At 32.3% G+C, this 25,400-nt stretch overlaps 1 protein-coding gene across 1 annotated transcript; it reads left to right on the top strand.

The window, feature by feature from the left end:
• Positions 1–495: 495 nt before the first annotated feature.
• On the top strand, positions 496–19,204 carry LOC108199319 (uncharacterized). Its single transcript, XM_017367088.2, has 15 exons — positions 496–654; positions 767–1,268; positions 1,354–1,599; positions 1,681–1,796; positions 2,065–2,163; positions 2,268–2,355; positions 9,953–10,182; positions 10,796–10,980; positions 11,086–11,285; positions 11,515–11,847; positions 11,943–12,044; positions 12,253–12,550; positions 13,119–13,267; positions 13,371–13,655; positions 18,584–19,204. Exons 2-15 carry the CDS (start codon positions 789–791, stop codon positions 18,788–18,790), a joined length of 3,018 nt encoding a protein of 1,005 aa, XP_017222577.1. The 5' UTR covers positions 496–654; positions 767–788; the 3' UTR covers positions 18,791–19,204.
• The last annotated feature ends 6,196 nt before the right edge of the window (positions 19,205–25,400 follow it).

A 25,400-nucleotide genomic window follows, 5' to 3' on the forward strand; every position in this document is an offset into this window, starting at 1 on the left:
AGTAGAGACGTTGGCTCCCAATGTCCACGTTCCCCTTGTTTTCGATGGAACTATTCTCCCACTCTTATATCGGACGGGCCCGTTACAAGGAGTTGGTTCTGACCTTCTTAGGGACTAATACGTTACAAGGAGTTGGTTCTGACCTTCTTAAGGACTAATAATATTATTCCGCTAATCACTCACTCAATACACACAAACACTTGTAGTTCACCATTATCACTTACCAGATTCTATTAACTTATTCCACAGTGGAGGTGAATCGGGGATAAATCCTCGCATTCTTCTTCTTGCACATTATATCAAGCGTTACGCTATCCGACATAAAACTGATTCCAACAATATATTTATTTAATAATATTATATAATATATTATTCCGACTAATTTATATATAATATAATATTTATTTAAAAAATTATTAGTTGTAATTTGTAAATCGGCACAATACTGCGGTAACTAGATTGGAATCAGAAGAAAAGAATATGCTATTTTGATGGAAATAAAAGGCATGCGAACATTCCCCTGTGCCGTAGTGGTTGGTTGCATAGGCGGTTGTATAATCGAAAACAAAAATCTCAATCCCACGTGCCTCTTTTATTTCTTTCCTTGTTCTCTTTCACTCAATTCAATTCCCCCACTTTCCTCTTTCTCTTCAGGTACGTATCTCTCTCTCTATCTCTCTCGCTCTCTCTGTTAAATTCGAAAGGTTTATGTTTATATATAGCCAAATGTTGGATTATTGATTGCAAATATTAATCCGTGAATCAGGATCGGCGGTGGGATTGTAGAAATGGAGACAGTTCGCACAATTCTGACCCACCCTTACCCCTACCCGCACGAGCATTCCAAACACGCCGTGATCGCCGTTGTTGTGGGATGTTTCTTCTTCATATCATCTGATAATATGCACACACTGATTCACAAGCTAGATAATAACATTAAGTGGTGGTCTATGTACGGATGTTTACTAGGTTTTTTCTATTTCTTTTCGTCTCCCTTTGTTGGCAAGACAATTCAACCTAGCTACTCCAATTTTAGTAGATGGTATGTAGCCTGGATTTTAGTCGCAGCGGTTTATCACCTACCTAGCTTTCAATCGATGGGAGTCGATATGCGGATGAATTTGTCCTTGTTTTTGACTATTTACCTTTCGTCCATATTGTTTCTGCTTGTTTTCCATCTTATTTTTCTCGGTCTGTGGTATGTCGGTCTTGTGGCTCGTGTGGCCGGCCAGAGGCCCGAGATCCTCACCATTTTCCAGAATTGTGCTGTAAGTTCTAGTTTCGTACACTTTTCCTAACAAGGAATATTGCTGTTGATAGTGTGTGTTAATTATTGATATGTTATGTCTGTAGGTGTTGAGTATAGCGTGCTGCGTGTTCTATAGTCATTGTGGCAATCGTGCAATAATGAAAGATAAAACGTTTGAGCGAAGAAATTCCAGCTGGTTTAAACTGTGGAACAAGGAAGAGCGCAATACATGGATTCAGCAATTTATTCGAATGAACGAGTTAAAAGATCAAGTATGCTCGTCTTGGTTTGCGCCAGTTGGATCGGCTAGTGATTATCCACTTCTGTCCAAGTGGGTGATATATGGGGAGGTACCAAACATTCTATTCATTATGTCGACTTATAGGAGGATTTTATGCTGCTTCTGTTTATTGAAGAAATTTTTATTGTAGATAGCTTGCAATGGCCCATGTCCAGGATCATCTGATGGAATATCTCCCATATATTCTCTGTGGGCTACATTTATAGGTCTGTACATGGCGAATTATGTGATCGAAAGATCAACAGGGTAAGTCCATTTCCAGCAACTACCAAAAGTATCAGTGTGTTTTTCAAATTTTGGATATCTGCTGTTGTAAGTCTACACTTATGATGTTTGAATGTAAATATTGGTCCCTGAAGTTTAAAGACCTACTTTGCTTTTATAGCAAAAAATAAGTGTCATGACATTTTCTGTTTATGTTGCTAAATTTTAGTCTCTTGTGATTTTTATTTCTTTTGCTAACTTCTATTATGCCCTCTGCATTGTACCTTCTTGATACCGGACAATTTGATAGATGGGCTCTTACTCATCCTGTGTCTGTGAAAGAGTATGAGAAGCTAAAGAAAAAACAAATGAAGCCTGATTTCTTGGATATGGTTCCGTGGTATTCAGGGTATATATTACTATACTTCTGTATCATATCTAGTATATATTGTGCAATATCTTTTTAAAAGGAAGTTCAAGTATCTGGATATTTTCTAATTATTGAAACTGCAGGACATCAGCTGATCTTTTCAAAACAGTCTTTGACCTCTTGGTTTCAGTAACTGTTTTTGTTGGACGTTTTGACATGCGTATGATGCAGGTTTACAGTTCCCCCTTCTTTTTAATACTTTGTGTTTTATCGTTTCTTTTCTGAAATATTTGGCCTTTTTTGTAGTCAATAACTTAGCCTAGGATTTAAATGCTCACGCTAACATTTTTCTCCACTTGGACTCAAACCCTCGACCTCTCATTACTGAGGTTGAAGGGGATCCACTAGTCTACAGTGATAAGTATGTTATCGATTGTTGGAAGCTTATATATGGGTTATTGAGTGTGGTTCTATCTTAAAATGGTGATAACATACTGGCTATTTACAAGATCTTATATACTATGTTGATAGCATTATGGCTGCGGCAGCATAAAAACAGTGGGACATATATACGATGCTATGAAACTTCTCCAATTTATTGAAATGGGAAGTAGATATTTCTGATAATAATATGCAACTATAAAGAATATTAAATCTTGGATTTCACTCAACTAGGAACATATCATGGTCCTGAATGTGGAATATTTTCTACTCCATCCCCGAGCAATCCTGTAACATAGCACCTTACACTCATGGAAGCAGTGTGGTGCGGACTGTCCAAGGCAGAATTTAATTTCTTTTCTAAGTCCCAATACTTCTAGTGCCATTCTAAATACGATTGTATGACGTTCACTTTATCCCAGTTTAGGCAATTACATTTGTTAAGTTCCGCCACCACCTCTTTTGTTACATTTCTCTGCTTCCTGACCAGCCACTAGGCTTTTCATTGTTTGTCTTAAACTCTGTACTGCAGAATCAGTGGGTTATTTTTGTGCATTGCATGGCCTGAGCATCTGACAACATCACCCACTTTCACCAATAATAAATAAAATTTAAGTGTATCACCTGTTCCCAGACCCTCCGACTGTTTCTACGTTTAGTTTGGATTGTTTTTGCATAGTTTACATGGTGTTATTAGTATTCTTAGTTTTTCTTCTTTTGCTAAATCTTAATGGAGTTCTTGTTAATAATCCTTCAAAGTTTCTCATTAAGGATTATAAGTGATTATAATTAAGAGGAAGGACTGAAGATACGTTGCCTGAATTCTTGTAATTAGTAACTTATAATTTACAAGAAATCCAAACCTATATATTATTGTGTTTTGTTGAATTTAAGTCATGACTTTATTACAGTGTTCTAAAAATCGCGGAGTCGGCCGAGTACTCCTTTATATTCCGAGTAATCGGGTTCAAAACTGATTTATTATAAAATCGGTCAAAACTCGGTTTAACTCCGAGTACTCCAGGTCAAATCCGAGTTTGACTTATTAATTTTTTATTATTTTATTTGAAAATTATTTCAAAAGAGACTAAACGTAAATTTATATATGTTTTGGTCTTTTTTTGCAAAGTATTGACATTAATTAGAAAGTATATGTGTTTTATCATTAAAACTTGTGAATGATTATTATGTCAAAAACTATCAAACAAGTAACTTTTATTTGAATTTCATTATTTCAAGTGTGTTATTAAAATATTAATATTATTAGATAGTTTTATTATTAATCAGTATATAACTATATATGAGAGAAAAAATTAATTAAAACAATATCCGATTAGTTATCCGATAACTCATTCCGAGTACTCTCCCGAGTTCCGAGTACTCATTTTTCCGGAACCAAACCGAGTTGGACCGAGTTCCGATTTTTACAACCGTGCTTTATTATGATCAAGTTACCATGTGATGCATTCTTTTTTCTTAATATATTCTTGTCTTGTTTTAATTTTTAATTTTGCTGATTTATGTTTGTTTATATTTTTTAGTGAATTGCATTTAGTTACGGCCAAAAATCAAATGTATACCTATTTTAGGTATACAAAATTGATTTTTGGTTATAGATGAAATTCACCCTTTACTTTTCCTTAACTATGTTTAATTTTGTTTTAAAATAATATGGAGAAATATTATTTTATGTTAATCTTAATAAATGGAAACTTTTATTTGATTTATAAAATACTCGCATTTGCATAAGAATATCAGTAGTGTATGCATATAACTTATCTTTTTTTTTTGTTCTTTACATTTAAAATATATCAGTTTCTAATTATGTGGGACCTGCTTACAACCAATTCAACTATAACCTCTTAAATGTCTTAAGATAGTCACATATAGGTATTAAGGATTTTTTTCTAGTATTTTTTTTTTTGTGGTTTTAGAACCTATAAGTCAACTTTATTATTAAAATGTCCAAACATATTATAGCTTGTAAGAAAAAAATGTGCTTTTACTTGAATGTCACCAAAAAAACATGATGATGAAGTAAATTTATTGAAGGAAAGCCATATGAAGATTTAGTGCTTGTTTGACTTCACAATGAAGATATTGTTTTTTTTTAAAAACAATTGCAGGAACAGTTTTTAGAAAACGGATGTTTGGTTTGGATTTCAAAACACTTCTCAGAAAATAAATAACCGAAAAACAGTTTTAAAAAAGTAAAAGAAGTGGAAACATGCTAATGTTGTTTCTGAAACCCGAAAAACAAAAAACAGATAATAATACCAACTACCACCTTAGTTTCTTGAAACTTGAAAACCGTATTCGCTATTCATGCTTGCAAGTGATAACAAATATAATCGTTGTTTCATTTGAAGGACAACACAAGCCAAGCAAGAATCAAGTGGTTCTTATGTGATGAAAAGATCTAATACAGTCGAAGTCGAAATAGAAACTCGACATGTAAGTTGATCATGAATACAGTCAAGACTGTCTTTTTTAGTGATATACCTGCCATGTTAGTTTTATAAGTACAAGTTCATTAGTGAAAATTGATATGGTGTAAAAGTAAGACAGTGCATATAATTAAGTGACACTGAAATTCAGCGACATGACTAGCAAGTTTTAGTTAATCAACTTCCATTGATATGTTATTTTCTGAGTTGCATGTATCGAGTGAATAGTATATGAAACATGCTTCGCTAGTAGGTGAAGGTATTTTAAGCGGCGCTTGAGTGATTTAGTGCGATGATATAGGCAGGCTTGACTCGCGATGATTCAAAAAATCTCAAACGCAAAAACTCGCACTAAAATACCCTGAAGTTAAAACATTTATTTTTATAAGTTCAACCCTCCTTTACAAGGAAGAGAGAAATTGAGGAAGTGAGATCGAGCTAAACTATCTGGACGCCTTTGACCTGCTAAATGTTATTGGTCGAGAGTTTGATACTTTTATGTGATATTTTCACTTGTTTGAGACTTTTATTTATGTTTGAAATTATTTCAAGTATTGTAACAAACATTCTCAAAGTTATAGATAAATAAATAATTATAATAGATAAATTTATTTTTGGCAAAACAATCATGCGAGAGTTGCACTTTCAAGTTGGGGCTTGCCTTTTTTTAATTTTGTAAGTTCCACAACAAATGCACGTGTTAAATATATATTAAGGGATATGTTATTCCAAAAACTAGGAACATATATAGGCCTGGGAGTAAAATATGAATATAAGGATAAAAAAATCTAAATAATTCTGCGTGTTTCAATTTTTTTTAAGTTGTTTATTGTTGGTAATAATTGTTTGCAAATATAATTATTTTTTTATGGAATCTGTTCTATAACCTTGGCTATTGTTTAAACTTTTGGTATGAATCTTTTCTAAAATTAATTAAATGTTGAACTGTGATAGGAATAAAAAACTATAAAACATTGAAATTTGACCGTGCTGCTTTTGCTGAAGTTAAGTATTTTTGTTTTTAAAATCTCTTTTTGAATCTCTGATTCTCTTACTAAATGGTAGTTTACTCTTGAGCTTACCCATATGCTTGCACTTCTTGAAGAATACTCTAAAGCAACACTTCATTTTCATAAAAGAGTTTTTAAGATTAGAGTCACTAAGTTTAACAACCGATATTGAATGTACATCGAATAACATCAATCTAACTTCGAATCTCATCTGAATTTAAAATATCAAATGTTGCACAATCTTGTATTAAGTCCAACATAGAATCTTATCTACATTTTTTGAATAACGAAATTTACGCAAAATCATGTTATGTTTTATCTAAATTTGTCGTCAAATCCATTTTAAATTATATTATTATTCCAAATAAGAACTGTTTTAATTTAAAACCGGAATCTAAATGAAATTTTAGGTTAGATTTTATAGTGTTCGGTATTGTTATGTTCATTATAGAACAATGGCCACTAATTTAAGACTAAAATCTAAATGAAATTTTAGGTTCGATTCTACAGGGTTCTTTATTGTTATGTTTGAGCAATGGCCGATATATATATATATATATATATATATATATATATATATATATATATATATATATATATATATATATATATATATATATAATTCGTTGATACATACATTATTTTCCTACAACTATATACTATATATCTCACAATTACCCCAATAAACAGTCTAATATCAATTTATCTGAATCCGTACTGATCATCAAGAAAAAGAAAAGAATAAGAGCACTATACATATGAGTGAGTTAGCTAATAAGGTTTCCATTAAGACAATATTGAAATGAGATTCACTTGATATATGTTTTTTAGTTCTTTTGTCCCTGGTCTCCAAATAGATCTCTTATTGAACAGTTTGAATATTCAGGGTAAATATTAGAGTTGATTAATATTGAACAATACCAAGATTTATATCTCGCAGGTTCTCCCTGGGATACATGTTACTACTAATTGGTTGTTTTGACGTTTTTCTCAATATTGTCCTACAATTGGTATGGTAGAGTATACTTCTATAAATTTTAGATTTTTTTTCTTAAAAATTCAACTATATCCTTCCACCCAATTTCTAGCCTTGTTAAAGCTTGTAAGGGAATTCACACTTAACCAAGACAGAAGTACAGACTGAAGCAGGAGTAGTTGTTTTCTTGAATGAGGTCAATCATAGGAAATTTACATATACTCACTTCGATTCCACTCAAACTTTTGACTTCTTTTTTACCAATTTAAGTGTATTCAATATTCATGAGGCTACAATGCCTGGTATATATAGTTGTTTTTTCTCTTAAATACTTTGTGCTTGTCTACTTTTAAATAACATATCTTCTTATATAGATCATGTTGTAGTTAATGTTGAAAATAACTTGATGGGTTTGCAAACTATGCAAGCTATATGAATAATATTGCAGTAATACAATAGGACACAAACACAAAGATGAAAAAACTTCTGTTTTATTAATTAAAATGTGATTACAAGTGATGTGTATGATCAATCCAACTCGAGAAAAACAAAAGCCTAGTTCTATCACATAGCAACTTTAATAATTTGTATATGTAAACTCTGTGAAAAGGAATGGGAAAGAAAATAAAAGGAGTCTTTTATTTTTATTGATGAATAGATTGATCATATTTGGTGTTTGGAAAGTAGTGTAGTCTAATTAATTATATATGTGGGTCTACTAGTTATAAGTGAAGTAGTTTATTTATAATAAGCCCAGTTGTTAATGGGCTTCAGTCTATTAGGTATATTATGTTCTATATAATGATGTAATTCCCACATACCATTTGATATACATACATTGTTTTCCCTGGATTTGAATGGATTATTGTCAATTTAGGGTTCAAACTTGGGGTAGTGGTTTGAATTGCGATCTTGTCTTGCATCACTCAAGGATCTGTTTATTTTAGCTTTTGCTATCTTGTCATGCATAACCCTCATCCCCCTAATAAAAATAAACAGTAATAAAATTACAAATATGAAATATATATATTGAACAAGATAGTAATGAGAACATGCAAAGTTGGAAACAATATCACAGTCTGTTTAGTTGTTGGCCTCCATTTTGTAGTGATGTATCTAGTCTTGTTGTTTAATTTAAACATCTCGAAGACTTTCCATGAACTCCTTTCAGTTTTATATGCATTGACTAAGTGTACTAGATTGACCATTCTACACTTTTACAGACTATAGTTTCTGGTCTCTAGTAATTCCTTGGTAATTCCTCAGCCCCTGAAGTGTTTCAGTTTTTGATGAGTCTGCGGTCCATAGTTTACTTTGAACTGGCCAAGTCTCAAATTCCTAGAAGTCCCCAAAGGCACTAGTGGTCTCTCTTATACTCCAGAGACTCCATCTATTGTATTTCATTGTCTTGCCATTTTTATTATTTTTTAAATCATTAGCATTATTACAAAAAGACTACTATCTTATTCTAATCTATATACATAATCAGGACATGATTTTCCCTAAGAGTTATTTTTTATTAATTTTCAAATTATCAGCAGCATTACTACTTCTAATCTACATACATAATCAAGACATGAGTTTTCTCTTAGGAGTTGTCGTTAGTGGTGGGAGGAGCAGATAGTTAGAATATAAGCAGATAGTTATAATATAAGCAGTCGGATAACCACAATTAGAATGAGGTCTTTTGGGAGATGTTCAAAAAAACCCGTGCTGCCTAGGTCCAAAGTGGACAATATCATACAATATTTTTGTGATATATATTAGTAGTTACCCGTAAATTAGTAAAATAGGTTACGAGTGGAATCATTTTCCTTTTACATAGGATTTGTACTTATGGTGGTTTTGGGTAATATCTGTTATTTGAAGAGATAAACATTATGAATCAATAATTATTTGTGGAATTTGATGATTTTTTAGTTTGTTTTATACCCTTTAAAATTCTTTCCTACATCAACTAAGTCACTCAAAATTCCAGTGGGAAAATAGGCATGTCATCCAAGATGGTATGGCTATGAAGCAGCGAGTCACAAGTATTCATTATGAATTATGTAGAGCATATTGATGCAGACTATGAAGAGAAGTTGAATTACAACTTAATGAAAAAGCGCTTACATGAGGAACATGAGGATATGGCCCTTATTCGAAGAATGCCCCTTGCACGATATAAAGGATGTTTCTTGCATAGTTATAGAAATGGACAAATGGTTCACTTGGAGTATGTTCAATTGCTTGTACACCAGATTGATCGCATCGACCTTATCATCTTGCAAAATCATTTTGAGTCTCCTTAACATGCACATGCAGGCAAAAAGATATTTTAACTGTTATGCGCCTGAGTTGTGCTGAACGTTTTTATCTGTTATATTAGGATTCTCAAAGATTTTGAGGTTTTTTGGTTTTAGGCAATTTTAAAATGTTCATTATTTAGGATCTTAGGAATATTTTTGGCTATAGTGACCCGATTCCCATCCATTATAATTTTTTCTCGTCATGATTGGGAAAACCAAGACTGGGGTGTGAACAATCCTATCGACCATTTTTCCTATAATACATCCATTACTGTTCATAATTCTTGTCCCAGTATCACAATGCTATTGCAGAAGTATATGATTTAAAACTAGTTCTTATAAGCAAATCTGAGAATGTTTAAATCATTTGCCCGTATATATTTTTGAAAACTTAAAGTAAATGTTATGAACCTATTATCTTTGGCTTCTTATGTAGTTAAGTTTTCACATAATTTGGTGTCCTGCATTTGAAGCCTCTAGCTGTCAAAAGGTAATAAATGATGATAAGACTGCATTAAGGGTAAAGTATATTTGTGCCTGTATGAGTTTTAAAACGGGCATTGTTCAAATCCATCTCATTACTGTGTTGACATTACTAAGATAATTATTGGGTTATTGTTTTGTACTAAGCTTTCACCCCTTCTACATTTGTTCCTGCCACAGGCTGCAATGAGCCGGGTTCAAGAAGGAGTTAAACAGGATGATATGTTATATGATCACTTCAGTGAGAAGGATGACCTTTGGTTTGATTTTATGGCCGATACAGGTGATGGTGGAAACTCATCTTACAGTGTTGCACGCCTTCTTGCTCAACCTTCACTTCGTGTTCAGAGTGACAGTTCTGTCCTTAATCTACCACGTGCAAATCTGCTTATTATTGGAGGCGACCTGGCGTAAGCTTAAGAATCTGCTAAGTACTTTGAATAAACCTATAGAATGTTGATGTGTATTAGCTTTTAACTAAGACAGTTTGTTCGAAAATCAGATATCTTAAAAGCTTTACCTTGCAGCTATTCTAAGTTTTTTAGTCTATTCTTAAATGAAGGTTTTTCCTTTGAACAAGTGAAAAAAAGTGTGTGTTTGCCTTCCTTGTGTTTGCTTAAGAACAGTTGACTGGAAATAACCTGTAGCCTATATGTTGGAACCACTAGCAGTATGCAGAGATAATAATTTTAATATGACTTATCTGTTACTATAGTTATCATTATACATAAATACATAATCCTTCTGTAACTCTTATCGGTGATGATTTGAAAAGGTTTTCTTTTAAAAGTAAGAATTATCGGTCGAATGCAATTCAAACAAAGGAGAAAAGTTAAAACTTAAAAGTGAGAACATTTACGTTTTTCTTAGAGATGATATATATCTACGCGAAAATATAATTTATATATGCATTGCAATTGCAACTATCATTAAAAAGTATCGTTCTTTTGAGGTAAATATTTATGTCTTTACTGTTACATCATTAAGAATGTTAATAAAAAATGAAAATATTATTGTTTACAGGTATCCGAATCCTTCAGCATTTACATATAAGAGACGGTTCTTTCGTCCCTTTGAATATGCTCTTCAGCCTCCTACTTGGTATAAGGATGAGCATATAGCTGTCAACAAGCCAGAACTGCCTTCTGGGGTATCTGACTTGAAGCAATACGATGGGCCTCAGTGTTTTGTAATACCGGGAAATCATGGTTAGTTTATTTTCTCGTTTCCCTCTGTAGTTGATTTTGTCCAAACAAATCTTGTTCTTATATATCTAAGTTATGAAGCATAATGGGTCCTCTTTGATTATACAGATTGGTTCGACGGACTTCAAACCTATATGAGGTACATTTGTCATAAAAGCTGGTTGGGCGGGTGGTTCATGCCTCAGAAGAAGAGCTACTTTGCTATGCAGCTACCGCAGAGATGGTGGATATTTGGTCTTGATTTAGCTCTGCACGGTGATATTGATGTTTATCAGTTCAAGTTCTTCTCTGAATTGGTTATGGACAAGGTTCCTCTCCTAATGTTTTTGTTTAACAAATGTTATATACTATTCTTGTTTTTAAACATTTTCCTTACATGATGCAATACCTTTTTTATTTCATATGCATTATGTTTAGTTTAATATTATCGAGTTCGTGAATTAAGTATCTCTATCTGGGTGCAAATTAAGCATCAGAAAAGAAAGTGTCATCTTTGGTGTGTTTACTTTCCCTTTACGCAATGAGCTTTTCTTCCAGGTTGGAGAGAATGATTCCGTGATAATTGTGACACATGAACCTGGTTGGCTTCTTGATTGGTACTGGGATGATGTGAGCGGGAAAAATGTTTCACACCTGATATGTGACTATTTGAAGGGTAGGTGTAAACTCCGGATGGCTGGAGACTTGCATCATTTTATGCGACACTCATATGTTCCATCTGATAAACCAGCTCATGTGCAACATTTACTTGTCAATGGTTCTGGTGGAGCTTTTTTGCATCCTACTCATGTATTCAGTAGTTTCAATAAATTATATGGAACTTCGTATAAGTTTGAAGCAGCCTATCCTTCTTGTGAAGATTCAAGTAGGGTATGTTACTAAATTTTACTGCCGGATACTTTCTTAATTTCTATTTCTAATGTAATCAAGTGATGTTTAAGGGGCTTATATATTATTTGTTGCAGATTGCACTGGGAAACATATTGAAATTCCGAAAGAAAAATTGGCAGTTTGATTTCATTGGTGGTATCATATACTTTGTCTTAGCGTTTTCTATGTTCCCACAGGCGAGTTACTTAACTTTGTTACAACAAATATTTTGATCTTGCTTCAGACAATTAGGATGTTCTTTATGCTTGCAAACTTTACATGAAATTTCACATCGTTTATTTCCTCGAAATAAAGGACACCATTTTCAAAGTTATAGTCTTTTCAAGATTAGCTTTTTCGTTTTCTCTTTTTTTTCCCTGATGACATTCTATATACTCCTTTTAGTGCAAGCTGGACCATCTCTTCAAGGATGATACATTTTCTGGTCATCTCAAGAGCTTCTTTAGTACTGTGTGGGATGCTTTTATGTACATGCTTGGACAGTCTTATGTATCTTTAGCTGGTACCTTGTTATTGTTAGCAGCTGCTATCGCATTTGTACCTTCTAAAGTTTCTCGAAAAAGAAGGGCAATAGTTGGATTTCTTCATGTTTCTGCACACTTGGCTGCAGCAATAATTCTCATGATGCTTTTAGAAGTTGGTGTTGAAACATGTATCAGGCATAAACTATTGGGAACATCAGGTGCGCTTTAGTTTTAACTGATTTCTTTTGAGTCAGAAATCTTGTTTTCATTATCTACAACATTATTATTTGAGCTTGTATATCTGCTGAAATCATGCTTCTTTACTGCAGCCAGGTTCTTGCTCTTCCATGTCTTTTGTTGAAATATGGATGTTAGCATTGTGCATTAATATTATACATAGTGAAGTCTTCTTCATTCGTTTTTTTGTGCACATGAAATTATATTATTATTAAAGATGATAATTTGAATAAGGGAGGCCATGACTATGCCGCTAGGTTCATATTTTCTTTTCATTCTTTTTGTTATCTACTATGGTTCTTAGTTTTGCCATTCTTGGTTTTGTATTACTTGTTTCACAGTCATATTCATAAAAATCCCATGTTAGGAGGCCGTGGTTATGTTTTTTTATAAATCGTCCTGAATATCTTTGTAAAGGGAAGTTAATTGGTAATTGGATCTAGTTATCTAGTCTCTGTGTTGGCATATACTTGTTTGAATTTGTTCAAAACCATGTCTAGTTTTTATTTTGTTCGTAGACATGTACTAATAGTTATGATCTCATTTCAGGTTATCACACTTTATATGAATGGTATCGCACAGTTGAGAGTGAGCATTTTCCAGACCCAACTGGCCTCCGTGCTCGTATAGAACAGTGGACATTTGGGCTGTATCCAGCATGTATCAAGTATCTTATGTCTGCCTTTGATGTTCCAGAGGTCCAAACTTCATTTTATAACTATCTATATAAGGATATATATCCAGAATTCTCATTGTGTACTTGTTATCTCTTGAATCTACTAAATTTGTGAGCACAAATAGGTCATGGCTGTCACAAGGAATGATATGTGTAACAATGGATCCGATTCATTTTCCCGCGGTGGTGCTGTGATATATTATGCTTCCGTGTTCCTGTACTTTTGGTTCTTTACCACTCCTGTGGTTTCGTTGATTTTTGGAAGCTATTTGTACATCTGTATTAATTGGTTGCATCTGCACTTTGATGAAGCCTTCTCTTCACTCCGTATAGCCAATTACAAAGCATTTACACGCTTCCATATTAAGAATAACGGCGATCTTGAGGTTTTTACGCTTGCAGTTGACAAGGTAAAAAAAGCTCGCATTATAGTGCCTATTTGTTTTTGAAGAAAAAAAAAAAACTACTACTATATATGACTAAATGCATGAAATTGTGTAACATGTTTTTTTTTTGGATGTATTATGTTTTTACCCTGATGTTATAGCACAAAATATTTTTCAAAGGAAGTGCTCTAACAGAATACTAGACCAACCATATAGATAAACCCACGTAAATAATTTTATTAGGATTCTTAATATTGTTGTAGTAGTTTATTACCTAGTCTATTCTAATGACTATAATAATGTTCAGCAAGTATAGTACAACAAATCAGCAACAAAAAAAAAAAGAAGAAAAGAAAATGTAGTACACAGGATGGATGAACTGTTATGGCCTGAAAAGAAACAAACTCTTAGATGGTACAATTTATTGTAGTTTGCGTGTTTAGTTGATTAAATAGCACTTTCCCTATTAATTAAATCCTATTTCCGTCCTGGTCATTGATGATGGGTAATTATTTTAGTGTTAATGTGTTTTAAATTATGTGAAATAGTATAATTTTCTCCTAATAAATCACCAGCGCAATTGTTTTGATTCAGATAATTGTTTTTTAATCATTATTAAATCTGTAATTCTAAATTTCTTCAAACATATCCTACACTAAAACAGCTGTTATCCGTGAGATTAGGACAAAAAACATTGCAAAACCAAGACAAGATAAGTGAGAGATATCGTTATGGGAGCATAAAATCTTGGTAGCTAGAACTAGAAAATAGAAGCACCCTACTTTTTCATCGCGCAAACCTTGTATCATTCAGGTACTCGCATAACTGTGCTTTCTGTTAACATGATTTTCTGCAAATTCCTGCATACCTTACTCGGACACACATCTATGGATAAATCTACCTCCAGCTCCAACCTCTTGTCATCAAGATGCTGTATTCCAGACATCTTCTCATCTTTCTCTTCCACTGCTCTTATTTTAGAAAAGTTACTGTAGATCTCTGATCAATTTACATTCCCTGATGGAAGGTTAGGGATGGGAAGTTAGAGAAATTAAGAATGGAGGGAAATTTAAAAAAAAAACTGAGATTTTAAGAGAAAGTGAATAACTGAAGTACTCTTTTGTCCCTATGCCCTCAGTGTTTAGAAAATTTAGAAATGGCATTTGACTGATTTGGCATGTAGCTATTAATTAGAAATCAAAAGCATTTTATAGCCACTAGCCAGCAGAGAACAGACCAACCTATAAACTGCAGTTATTACTGTTCTAACAAATTTCTTCAAGCAAGTTACTTGTGTGAAGTAGAAACAAATTTCCAAGTACATGGTGCTAATCAGTGTATAACTTTTTCTGGTGCCCAAATGTAGACATACATTCTTTTATGTTTAGTGGATAAAGGAAGCTGTTATGGGAGGAGATTAAACTATTAGGTCCCCATTGCACCCAACCTGATTAGGTAGAACTACTTAGGATATAATATGTAATATTGTTCTTGTCCGTTTCTGAGGAAAAAACCTCATATAATAAGATATAGCAAGTACACAAGCATACAGGATCTACTAATAAGGAACCTCTATATTTGTATATTATTCTTTTTCTTCTTTCCCTTGTTTCTCTTGAAAATGCATGCATAATATATAGTTCATCTGCCTCGAGGAAACAACAGTCGAATTCCTTTGTCTCTGTTCCTGAATTTAAGGTATTATGATGCTATCGGTAATGATCTCAGTTCAAAAGTATATTTAAAACAGAAGCAGCAGCACTGTCAAAGAGACTCTCTTGTTTCAATATGTTCCTAAGACTGATCGAATGTTATCTGAATTTTTATATAGTGTGGCAAATTAAATTCAATTCCTATTAAATAAAGGAATTATTTTATATATATTTTATATATATATATATATACACACACACACACAAACACACACACACATATATATATGGGTCACGCTCAAGAGAGAACCAGTCCTTAAAATAGAACCAGAGATCACTAAGGTTATGCTGCAGAACACTAAATTTTAAATAGATTTTGAGGATCTAAATCTAAATACATGTTTTTTGCATGTTTTTTCATCGTTGTATGTGCTCAAAAATAATTTTAAAATATAATACATAGATATTGACATTTTTGCATGTGAAGTTCTGCTGCAGAACCCTAACTAATACTAGAAATAAGGTAAGGGTTCTCTCGGTTCTATGTCTAATGGTTCTCTCTTGAACATAACCCAGGGTCGCGCTCAAGAGAGAACCAATGCTTAAAATAGGATCATAGAAACACTAAGGTTTTGCTGTAGAACCCTATTTTTTACATAGATTTTTAGGATCTAAATCTAAATACATGTTTTTTTGCATCGTTGTGTGTGTTCAAAAGTAATTTCAAAATATAATACATAAATAAGACATTTTTTTTCATGTGCAGTTTTGCTGCAGAACCCTAACTAATACTAGAAATAAGCTAATGGTTCCAAGGGTTTCATGACTAATGGTTTTATGTGGAACATGACCCATGTATATATATGTATATACACACACATGTATATATATGTATACACACACATGTATATATATGTATACATGTATGTGTGTGTGTGTGTGTGTGTGTATATATATATATATATAAATGTATGTATATATCTTTATGTATGTATGTTGTATATGTATATGTCATATAGAAACCAGTGTTATTCTAGAAACTAGAACCACTCCTTCAATCACTGTTTATAACTCATGAATCACTCATTTATATGTTGTTAATGACGATATGAGGTGTGTGGTGGTGGTAGATAGTCATTAGTAGTGGCAAGGGTTGCAAACGGTGATAGACAAGTCATGGTTGTAGGTGACGGCGACAGTAAAGGGGTTCATAATGATGTCAAGAGTTCCATCAATGAGTGAAGATGATGATATATGTTGCATTGAGGTTTAGATTAGAACCAATTATAAATGTAGAACTTAGATCTCATATAAAGTCATTAGATGGTAAAACTAATGATCAAGATCAAATACTGTATTTAAAATTAGCTATATACTATCTTTTCATACTTGATTGTAGGTAATTAATTCATGCATTAATTTCAATAATTATATGTAGTAAAATTTAATGTCATGGTTTGTTATATCAATTGATATTATACTTTCAATGTTCTGCAATAGTATCGGTATAATTATTAAATAATATTAAGTATAATGTTCGAAACACTATAACAGTATTTTTTAAAAAAAATATTATATTTCATCATCTTTTATATTTGTATAAGTTCTGTAGCGGTTTCACGTAAATTTGTTATACATACATACATACATACATACATATATATATACACACTATATATATATATACACACACACACACTATATATATATATATATATATATATATAGAGTTTTACTCCAATAGAAACCACCTTATCCTAGAAACTAAAAACCAAGCTGAAATATCACTAAATCCTAAAGCAAATACCACTAAATTCTTAAACAACCCCATCTCCACCTCCATCTTCACCAAACCCACCTCCACCTTCACCAACCCCACCTCCACTACCACCACCTCCGTCGTCGCCTCCTTCATAACCACTACCACCTCTATGCCGCCCGCCCCCTTCATAACCACCACCTCCATCTCCACCTCCACCTCCATTATTTCTCTAGAAACACAACCTCCACACCTCCATCTTAATCGATGCTTCAACCTCCTTCAACCCCGTTCATACTTCTTTCTCCACCTCGACTCAACTTCAAACGCGAAGCCCCACTATTCCGGCAACACTCCAACCCCCCACTTCAAGCCGCCCAAACCTCCGCTACAATCATCCTTCCTCCATCTCCACCTTCACCTCCACCATCTCCACCACTATCACCACCATCTGAATCGAAAACATGAACAGATCTGGAGATTCTAAGCTGAAACAGATCTGGAGATTAAGTTTTCACTAATTCCTGCAACACAGATCACTAAATCCTAAAGAGAATATCACTAAATTGTACTGAGAATATCACTAACTTGTATTGGTTTCTAGTTTTTATTTTAAAATTGGTTTCTATTTGATCATGAGCCTATATATATATATATATATATATATATATATATATATATATATATATATATATATATAATTAAATCATGTAAATTTGTTATGCATTTACATGTATGAAAATAAAATATACGATATATATTAATTTTTTGTTATACAGATTTGTATACTTTGAGATTTGAGGATTGTATTAATCATGGAAAGTAATATCTTGTTATTAACTCTCATTTACTATTTATCTTAAATATGCATACATATAAATTGCCACACAAATATTTAACTCGTAATTAATACTAGTGATAATCTTAATTATGCATTCTATTTAAATCTTATGGTATTTAATGGGGTCTAATTTCTAAATATAATGTGGTCCCATGTTGTAGATATGTGTACTTATAAATCTCTATTTGTCAGATTTCTTATATATAAATAGTGATTTATGATATACAACTGAGTGATTTTTTCAGTTAAAAACAGTGATTATTAGCTTCTAGTTTGTTGGTTAATTTAGTTTCTAGTGGAGTAAGCCCATACATGCATATATATATATAAATATATATATATATATATATATATATATATATATATATATATATAATATTTAATCTGTAACTTAATTCCCTTGTAGAAGATACTCAACATTTTGTCATACAGATATGATTTTGTGTTTAATCTACATATATGAAGAATGAGTTTTGGTGTATTGACATGTGTTATGATGCATGATTCCTGTGGTCAGAAGTCGTATAATTAGACGACTTAATCAAATTTGTCTTGTATTAATGTATATAGTCCATTGTCATCTGTTAGGAAACACGTTTATCTCCGGGAGTGCTGCAGACTAGCTGCAAAATCCGATCACCACATTTATGCTGTTGCATGTATATATACATCAATACATCTAATCAATACTGAATTGCAGGTTCCTAAGGAATGGAAGCTGGATCCTGATTGGGACGGAGAATTGAGACAGCCTCAGCAGCCAAGCCACCTCAGAAAGTTTCCTAGCAAGTGGAGAGCAGCTTCATCTCAGCAGGATCCAGTTAGCACTGTTCGGGTTGTAGATCACTTTGTAATTGAACAAACAGAAAAATTTGATATGCGGTCGAGTAACGGGCAAATTTCATGATGATTTGGTACCTAATTCTTTGCGCACTAGTGAAAATAGTATTAAAAACAATATATGGCTGTAGGGAATGTTTGAAGGTACTTCACGGTGGCCAACACAGATGAGAGTGAAAAAATCATGCTACTTCGTGTTCCTTTTTGACCCATTGTTGTGCACATTTTAGTAATAACTTAATTCTAGTTATTCATATCGAACATTGTAGCTATAAATGAAATTTAGATCGCCCTAGGTATAAGTTCGCACGTGAGATAGTATTTTCAGTCCACCGGTTTTTGTTTTTGGCGGATGTCCTGTATTTGTCCAGTGTGTAATGTAGTTCTAGATTTTATAAGGCTGGTTCGCTAACTAGCTGAATTCATGTTGTAATATGCAACTCTTGAATAGTTTGTGTGTATATAAAATTACCATTCAACATTTGGCTTTCTGCATGTTGCAGGCAGTTCTTTCTGAATATTTATACTTTTTTGCAAATTAAGTTCGTGTTCGAAAAATGGAATGGGCGGGATTGAATAAAAAAAATTATAAACAAATTTTATTGAGAAAAAAGATGATACTCCCTCTGTTTTGAAATATAGGTCGCTTGACTTTTTTGTACGTATTTTTAAGTGTTTTGACCGCATGCTTAAAATTATTGCTTTTGAAATTTTCTTTCTTCAATAATAATATCAATCATATAATTTTATTCAAAAAAAGAAAATTTCAAAAATAATAATTTTTAGCATGCGGTCAAATGACTTGAAAACGCGTGAAAAAAGTCAAATGATATATATTTCAAAATTTTAAATAATTACGGGGATCTTGGATTTTCTATGACGAGGATCTTGGAAAAAATGAAAAGAGTTGCTGAGAATTTTGGGAAATGATGTGAAGAGCTGGGAGTAGAGGTGGCCCAAATACAGGGGAGTAGAGCTGGGAATTTTGGGCATGGCCACGGCTCGTTGGGCATGGCTCTCTCCATCTATAAATACTGCCAGTACTGTTTTTTCTCTCTCACTCGCATTCCCTCACTTTCATTCTCAGTCGGACTCTCTCTCTCAATCCGGCGTGCTTAAAAATATTGCGGCGAAAAATGGCAGAAGGTCGGGGAATTATGTTTGACGAGAAGAAATGGAACCTATTTAATACTTTTTGTTTGCTTAGACGTCACACACAAAATAATATTATAGCCACCGAGCACAGTTAATTAAATATTTTTGTGATTTTGATGATATAGTTTTCTTAACTACTAATTGTTGAAATTCGAATAAAGGTGAGCTATTTATTTGCGTTGCGGTTCATTAGATTGATTCGAATATTTATTAGAAAAATGAATAATTGATTTTGATATTATAAACAAGTCACATATCAGTTATATCATAAAACAAAAAATTTATATACAATAAATGAATTTTTTTATTTCGTAAGATGTTTACGATATCTTTAGATAATGTCTTTTCGAATAACAAAATAATAAAATATATTAGGAACAATATTATCATTATATTACATGATATTTTCTTGCATGTTAGATATTGTGTACAAATAATTAATTTAACAGTTTAAAAAGAAATTTCACAAATAACTCAATTACCAGGACTCATTAAAAAAATAGTTAAGTATTTACATATAGTACACATATTGCCGTCTGAATACAAAAACTTATGGAGAAAAAACTGGTTAATGTCAAAGAAGTGGGGTATTTATTATCCCCACATGAAATTCTACTTATAAATTATTAAATGAAGTATTTAATTATAAGTTCGCTCATTCATATACTCCCTCTATTTGTGATTATTTGACGTTTATTACACATTGTGATGTGAGAACATTAATGTTTTTAAATAGAGAATGTTTTTAAATAGAGGATATATATGTGTAGTCTTTAATCTTTTCACTAGAAAAAGTCCTTAAAAATGCAAAAGAAAAAATTGCATGAATGCGACCAACATTAATGTTTTTTGGGAGTTGGTGATTATCTATTGGTAGATTGAGATTAAATTAGATGTTTTGACTAACCGATAGAATTAGATGTGTTGATTGATGGATTAAATTAGCAGGTTTGATATATAAGATTAATTAACTTTTTTGACATAGACAACACATTTAACTCAAAAAACTTTTCAAAATATTTTTTGCAAAATTTGTTTTTTTATCCAACCCGGTCTATTTCAATCTGCTAACTACCAAAACTAATATTAGCGAATTCTAGTGTTCAAATCTATAAAATATTTCAAACCACTAATTTTGTCAAAAACCTTTTAACTTTGAAAGACAGCCTATATTTATTTATGAGTAAATCACATTTTGCACCTGTAATTTTGGGGTGTTTTGCGATTTGGTCTCATTGTTTAAAATTTTGCAGGTTGCACTCATAAATTTTTATTCTGTAACGTTTGCACCCACTTAACATTTTCCATCCAAACCACCGTTAAATCTAACAGAAGGCAGGGGCAGTTTGGGAAAACATGGATGCAACGGAGGGTCTTACATTAGTTTAGCAAGCTAACCGACTTAACCTAAACTAGAGTCCCACAGCCAATCAAATATATGAAACCTGCCATAATATATGCAACATATCTAACATGTTCAATAATTCCAGAGACACCTAACCCCCATGAAGTAATGACCACTGACTTTCCGATTTAGAATCACATGCTTGAACAAGTGGTAAGTAGAATTTAAAAACTGTGACACAGAGAGAAAAACAACAAAGAAGGCATAGAAAGAGATGTATTACCTTTTTAACGAAAAATAAAATAAATAGTAAAACATAGTTTATAAAATAACAAATAAATATTATAAATCACAGCCAAGGATTATAAGAATTTTATAAAATATATTTTCATATTTATTTTATTTTGAATATAAAGATATGTAAGAATAATATGTATTTTTTTTGTTAAAATAGATTTAATTTGAACATTTAATAAATGTGAAGATGCCGAACCACGCATTATAAAACTATATAAGAAACAATTACGATCCTTTTATAGACTCACATTTAGGTAATGTATCAAAAAATAGGTGCTCCAGCACTATCATAGCAATTACCAAAATCACTAATACATCATCAAATTGCGGCAGTATCATAATATTTTTCTAAACAAATTCGTAAATAAATGAATATCTTATTATACTATATAATAAATATTATTCAAACTAATAATATGTGTTCACATTTAAATAAAGAAACAAATGGATACTTTAAATATTTGTTAAAAATTATGAAAAACTGATTCAACATGCTAAATGGATGCTTTCAAATAAAACATGTTAAATGGATACTTTCTAATAAAACATGTTAAATAGATATTTTTATTATATTTAAAAAAAACATTCTCATCAAATTATATTTATTCTTACATATCCCTATATATAAAATCTATTAAATACATATATTTAATAAAAATATATAAAACCAAACAAAAATTTATTAAATGTTCAAAGTCTATTTTATCATATAAAGGTGTTTGAAAATTTGAAAATTTAACCAATAAAATATAAAAACACATAAAATTTAGCTAACGATCCTATAATTTACACTCACATGATATTCGAGAATTATGGAAATTTATTTCATTGCTATTTGCCCCGTGGTTTGCTGTAAGAATGGACAACCAACGCATACAAATTTGACCAATCTTTATTTAAATCTCATTTTTTGAATAATACACATATCCCTCACTTATGCATGTTCTTTTCCAAACTATCCCTCCTTTCCGTTAGATTTAACGGAGGTCTGGATGGAAAGTGTTAAGTGAGTGCAAAGCGCTACAGATTAAAAACTTATGAGTGCAATCTCCAAAATTTTAAACAATTAGACCAAATCGCAAAACACCCCAAAGTTACAGGTGCAAAGTGTGATTTACTCTTTATTTATCAACCAGCATGCATGCATTTAACACAAATTCTATTACAATAAGCTAAAGTACGAAGAAGTATAGAGTGCTGTGATATAAGAAATTAAGCAGGGAAAAACTTGAGGAATCTTAATTATAAGTAAACAAGAACTGGCATATGCCTAACCCTAGTTAATTAGTAGTAATCATCATGAGTTGGTGCATAGTGATCAAACGCCCGTGGCGGTGGCAGAGCAAACCCATGTCTTGGCGGCGGCGGAGGATAATCAGGACAGTCTGGAGGCGGTAGTGGTCTTCTAGGTCCTCGTGGCAGTGCAACCACTCGGCGACGGTGATAAACCTGAGAATTTGGATAGTGATTTCCCATTTGTCTTGTCCAGTTATAATAATTGAGTCTACCATTAATCTTGCGTTCACTCATCTCAATGCTCCTCAGCTTTTGCAGTGCGTGCATGTATTCGATGTCGTATGCGCAGCACCTGCACGGGGGATGAACATTGTGTTGCGGTGGTGCGGCTGCTGGCTCGGGTTTAGGCTCCGCTGCTGGCGGTGGCGCTGGCTTCTTGGCGAACTGCACACAATGAATAAATATTCTCATTCTTAAGAAATCAGTAATCAACAGCATCCTAAACAAAAGATTAGCTACTAGTTTTGCACATTATCGATATTGTTTAGGAAAAAAATCACGGAATATATTAAGGGCCGTTTGGCCAAGTTTAAAAAAAGTGATTTCTTGCTTAAAGTAAAGAATTGAAGTAGAAGTGAGAAACAAATAAGTTAATAAAGTGCTTGGAAAACAAGCAGAAACTGTAAGATAAAAGCTAATATCTTCTTAAAAATGCTTCTACTTTTTTATACAAACGGATCATGAAAAGCAGAAAGAAGTTACTTTTGGTTCCCAAACAAAAGCCAGATATATATATGGGTCCTCGTATACCATACATCCTGGTATATACCAGGAAACTTTGGGCAGGATTATAATAGGCCTGTCCATACGCGGGATACTTAATGTATTAAATTTTTGTTATAATTCTGATCGCTGAATATTCATTCAACGATCAATATGTCGATTAGCATGTTCTCGACATACCAAGGACCACGACCCGATATATATAAAGATTTTGAGGATGCATGAAAATTACTCGAAACAAAAGCAAATCACAATATATATATAAGAAGAAAAACAACTAGTATATGATATATTTATCACAGTATACAAATCGCATGTTAGCTACATTACTGTGATACCTTTTTGAGAAAACCAAACCCCATGGAATTAAAAATTGATGCAGGAAAGAGAGGTATGGGCGAATTGGAGGCGGCCTGATCGTAGAATGGCGTAGATGAGAGATAATGATAATTATATAGACCAAACCCTTAAACTTGCCATACAAAGATTACCGTATTAATCACATCTTTGCCAATTTAATCTTTTCGATCAAATCTTTTACATGCTGATGCTGTCATGATCACTTCTATACGGCATGTCCAGTAACTAATACTATATTTTACTTTCATATCCTGAAATAACATTTGCTTTGACTTTTTGTATTATAAGGTGAGATGAAGGACAAATTCAAGGGGTCAAATTCAAAAAAAAACGATAAGCTTGAAATATTTTATTTTAACGAGTCAAAATATTAGTTTTATGCATATGTTGACGGAAATAAGTTTAATGTAATAAAGTTTATGCGTAATTACATGTTGAGACGTTGTCTATAGTAATTGGCTATAATTTAAAATAATATGTTAGTAATATTTTTGAGGGTCGCACTTAGGAGAGGACCAGTCCTTAAAGTAGAACCATAGATTCACTAAGGTTCTGCTTCAGAACCCTAAATCTTAAACATATTTTTAGGATCTAAATCTAAATGCATGTTTTTTCATTGTTGTGTGTGTTTAAAAATAATTTTAAAATATAATACATAGATATTGACATTTTTTGCTTGTGAAGTTCTGCTGCTGAACCCTAACTAATACCAGAAATAAGGTAAGTGTTCTATTAGTTCTTTCCTTAATGGTTCTCTCTTGAACATGCCCTTATTTTAGATTGTTATAAATAAATATATAAATTCAATATGGTAATAAATAATATGTAATCTTTCCACAAATTTCTTACAAGCTTGTAAAAGTTCGACAAATATAATCTTGCACGGAGGGTCGGCTAAGATTATACATTAGGGCGTGGATGGTTGGAATGTGATGAAAGGATGTGATGGTTGGAGTGTGATATTTTGAAAACATTGGTTATATTTTTTATTTTTAATATGTCAACTCATTTTGATTAAAATTTTTAATGATTTAAGTTATTTAAAATTAAACAAAACATTCTTTTAGCATTCATCGTCACAAGTTTAATATGAGGTGCAAGGAATGAAACGAATAGCAACGAAATAAACATAAAATACTTTGGGGACCTGTAATGGTTATAAACATAATGTGAAGACAGGTAGACCAAACCGAACACCAAACCTTTTTTTTTTTTTTTTCTTTTTTTAAGAAAACCAAGCTTTTATTAATAAATTAAGTCTTTCTCAAGACAGCTTTTCAACTCAATAGGAACAGACCTCCTATCGAACACTCGACCTGGGTATTTATATGCAGCTCTAGCAAAACTATGAGCTATCATATTTGCGGTTCGTCTAATAAAATACAAGTCAATCTTGTTTTGATTTTGAAGGTGTTGTCGGCACTCTTCAACAATAACACCAAACTGAGATCGCATTTGCACATTACTCCGCACCAAACTTAATTAGCTCTTAATAGATGAA

The sequence above is a fragment of the Daucus carota genome, chromosome 8 (assembly GCF_001625215.2).
Source record: "Daucus carota subsp. sativus chromosome 8, DH1 v3.0, whole genome shotgun sequence".
Taxonomy (NCBI): Eukaryota; Viridiplantae; Streptophyta; class Magnoliopsida; order Apiales; family Apiaceae; genus Daucus; species Daucus carota.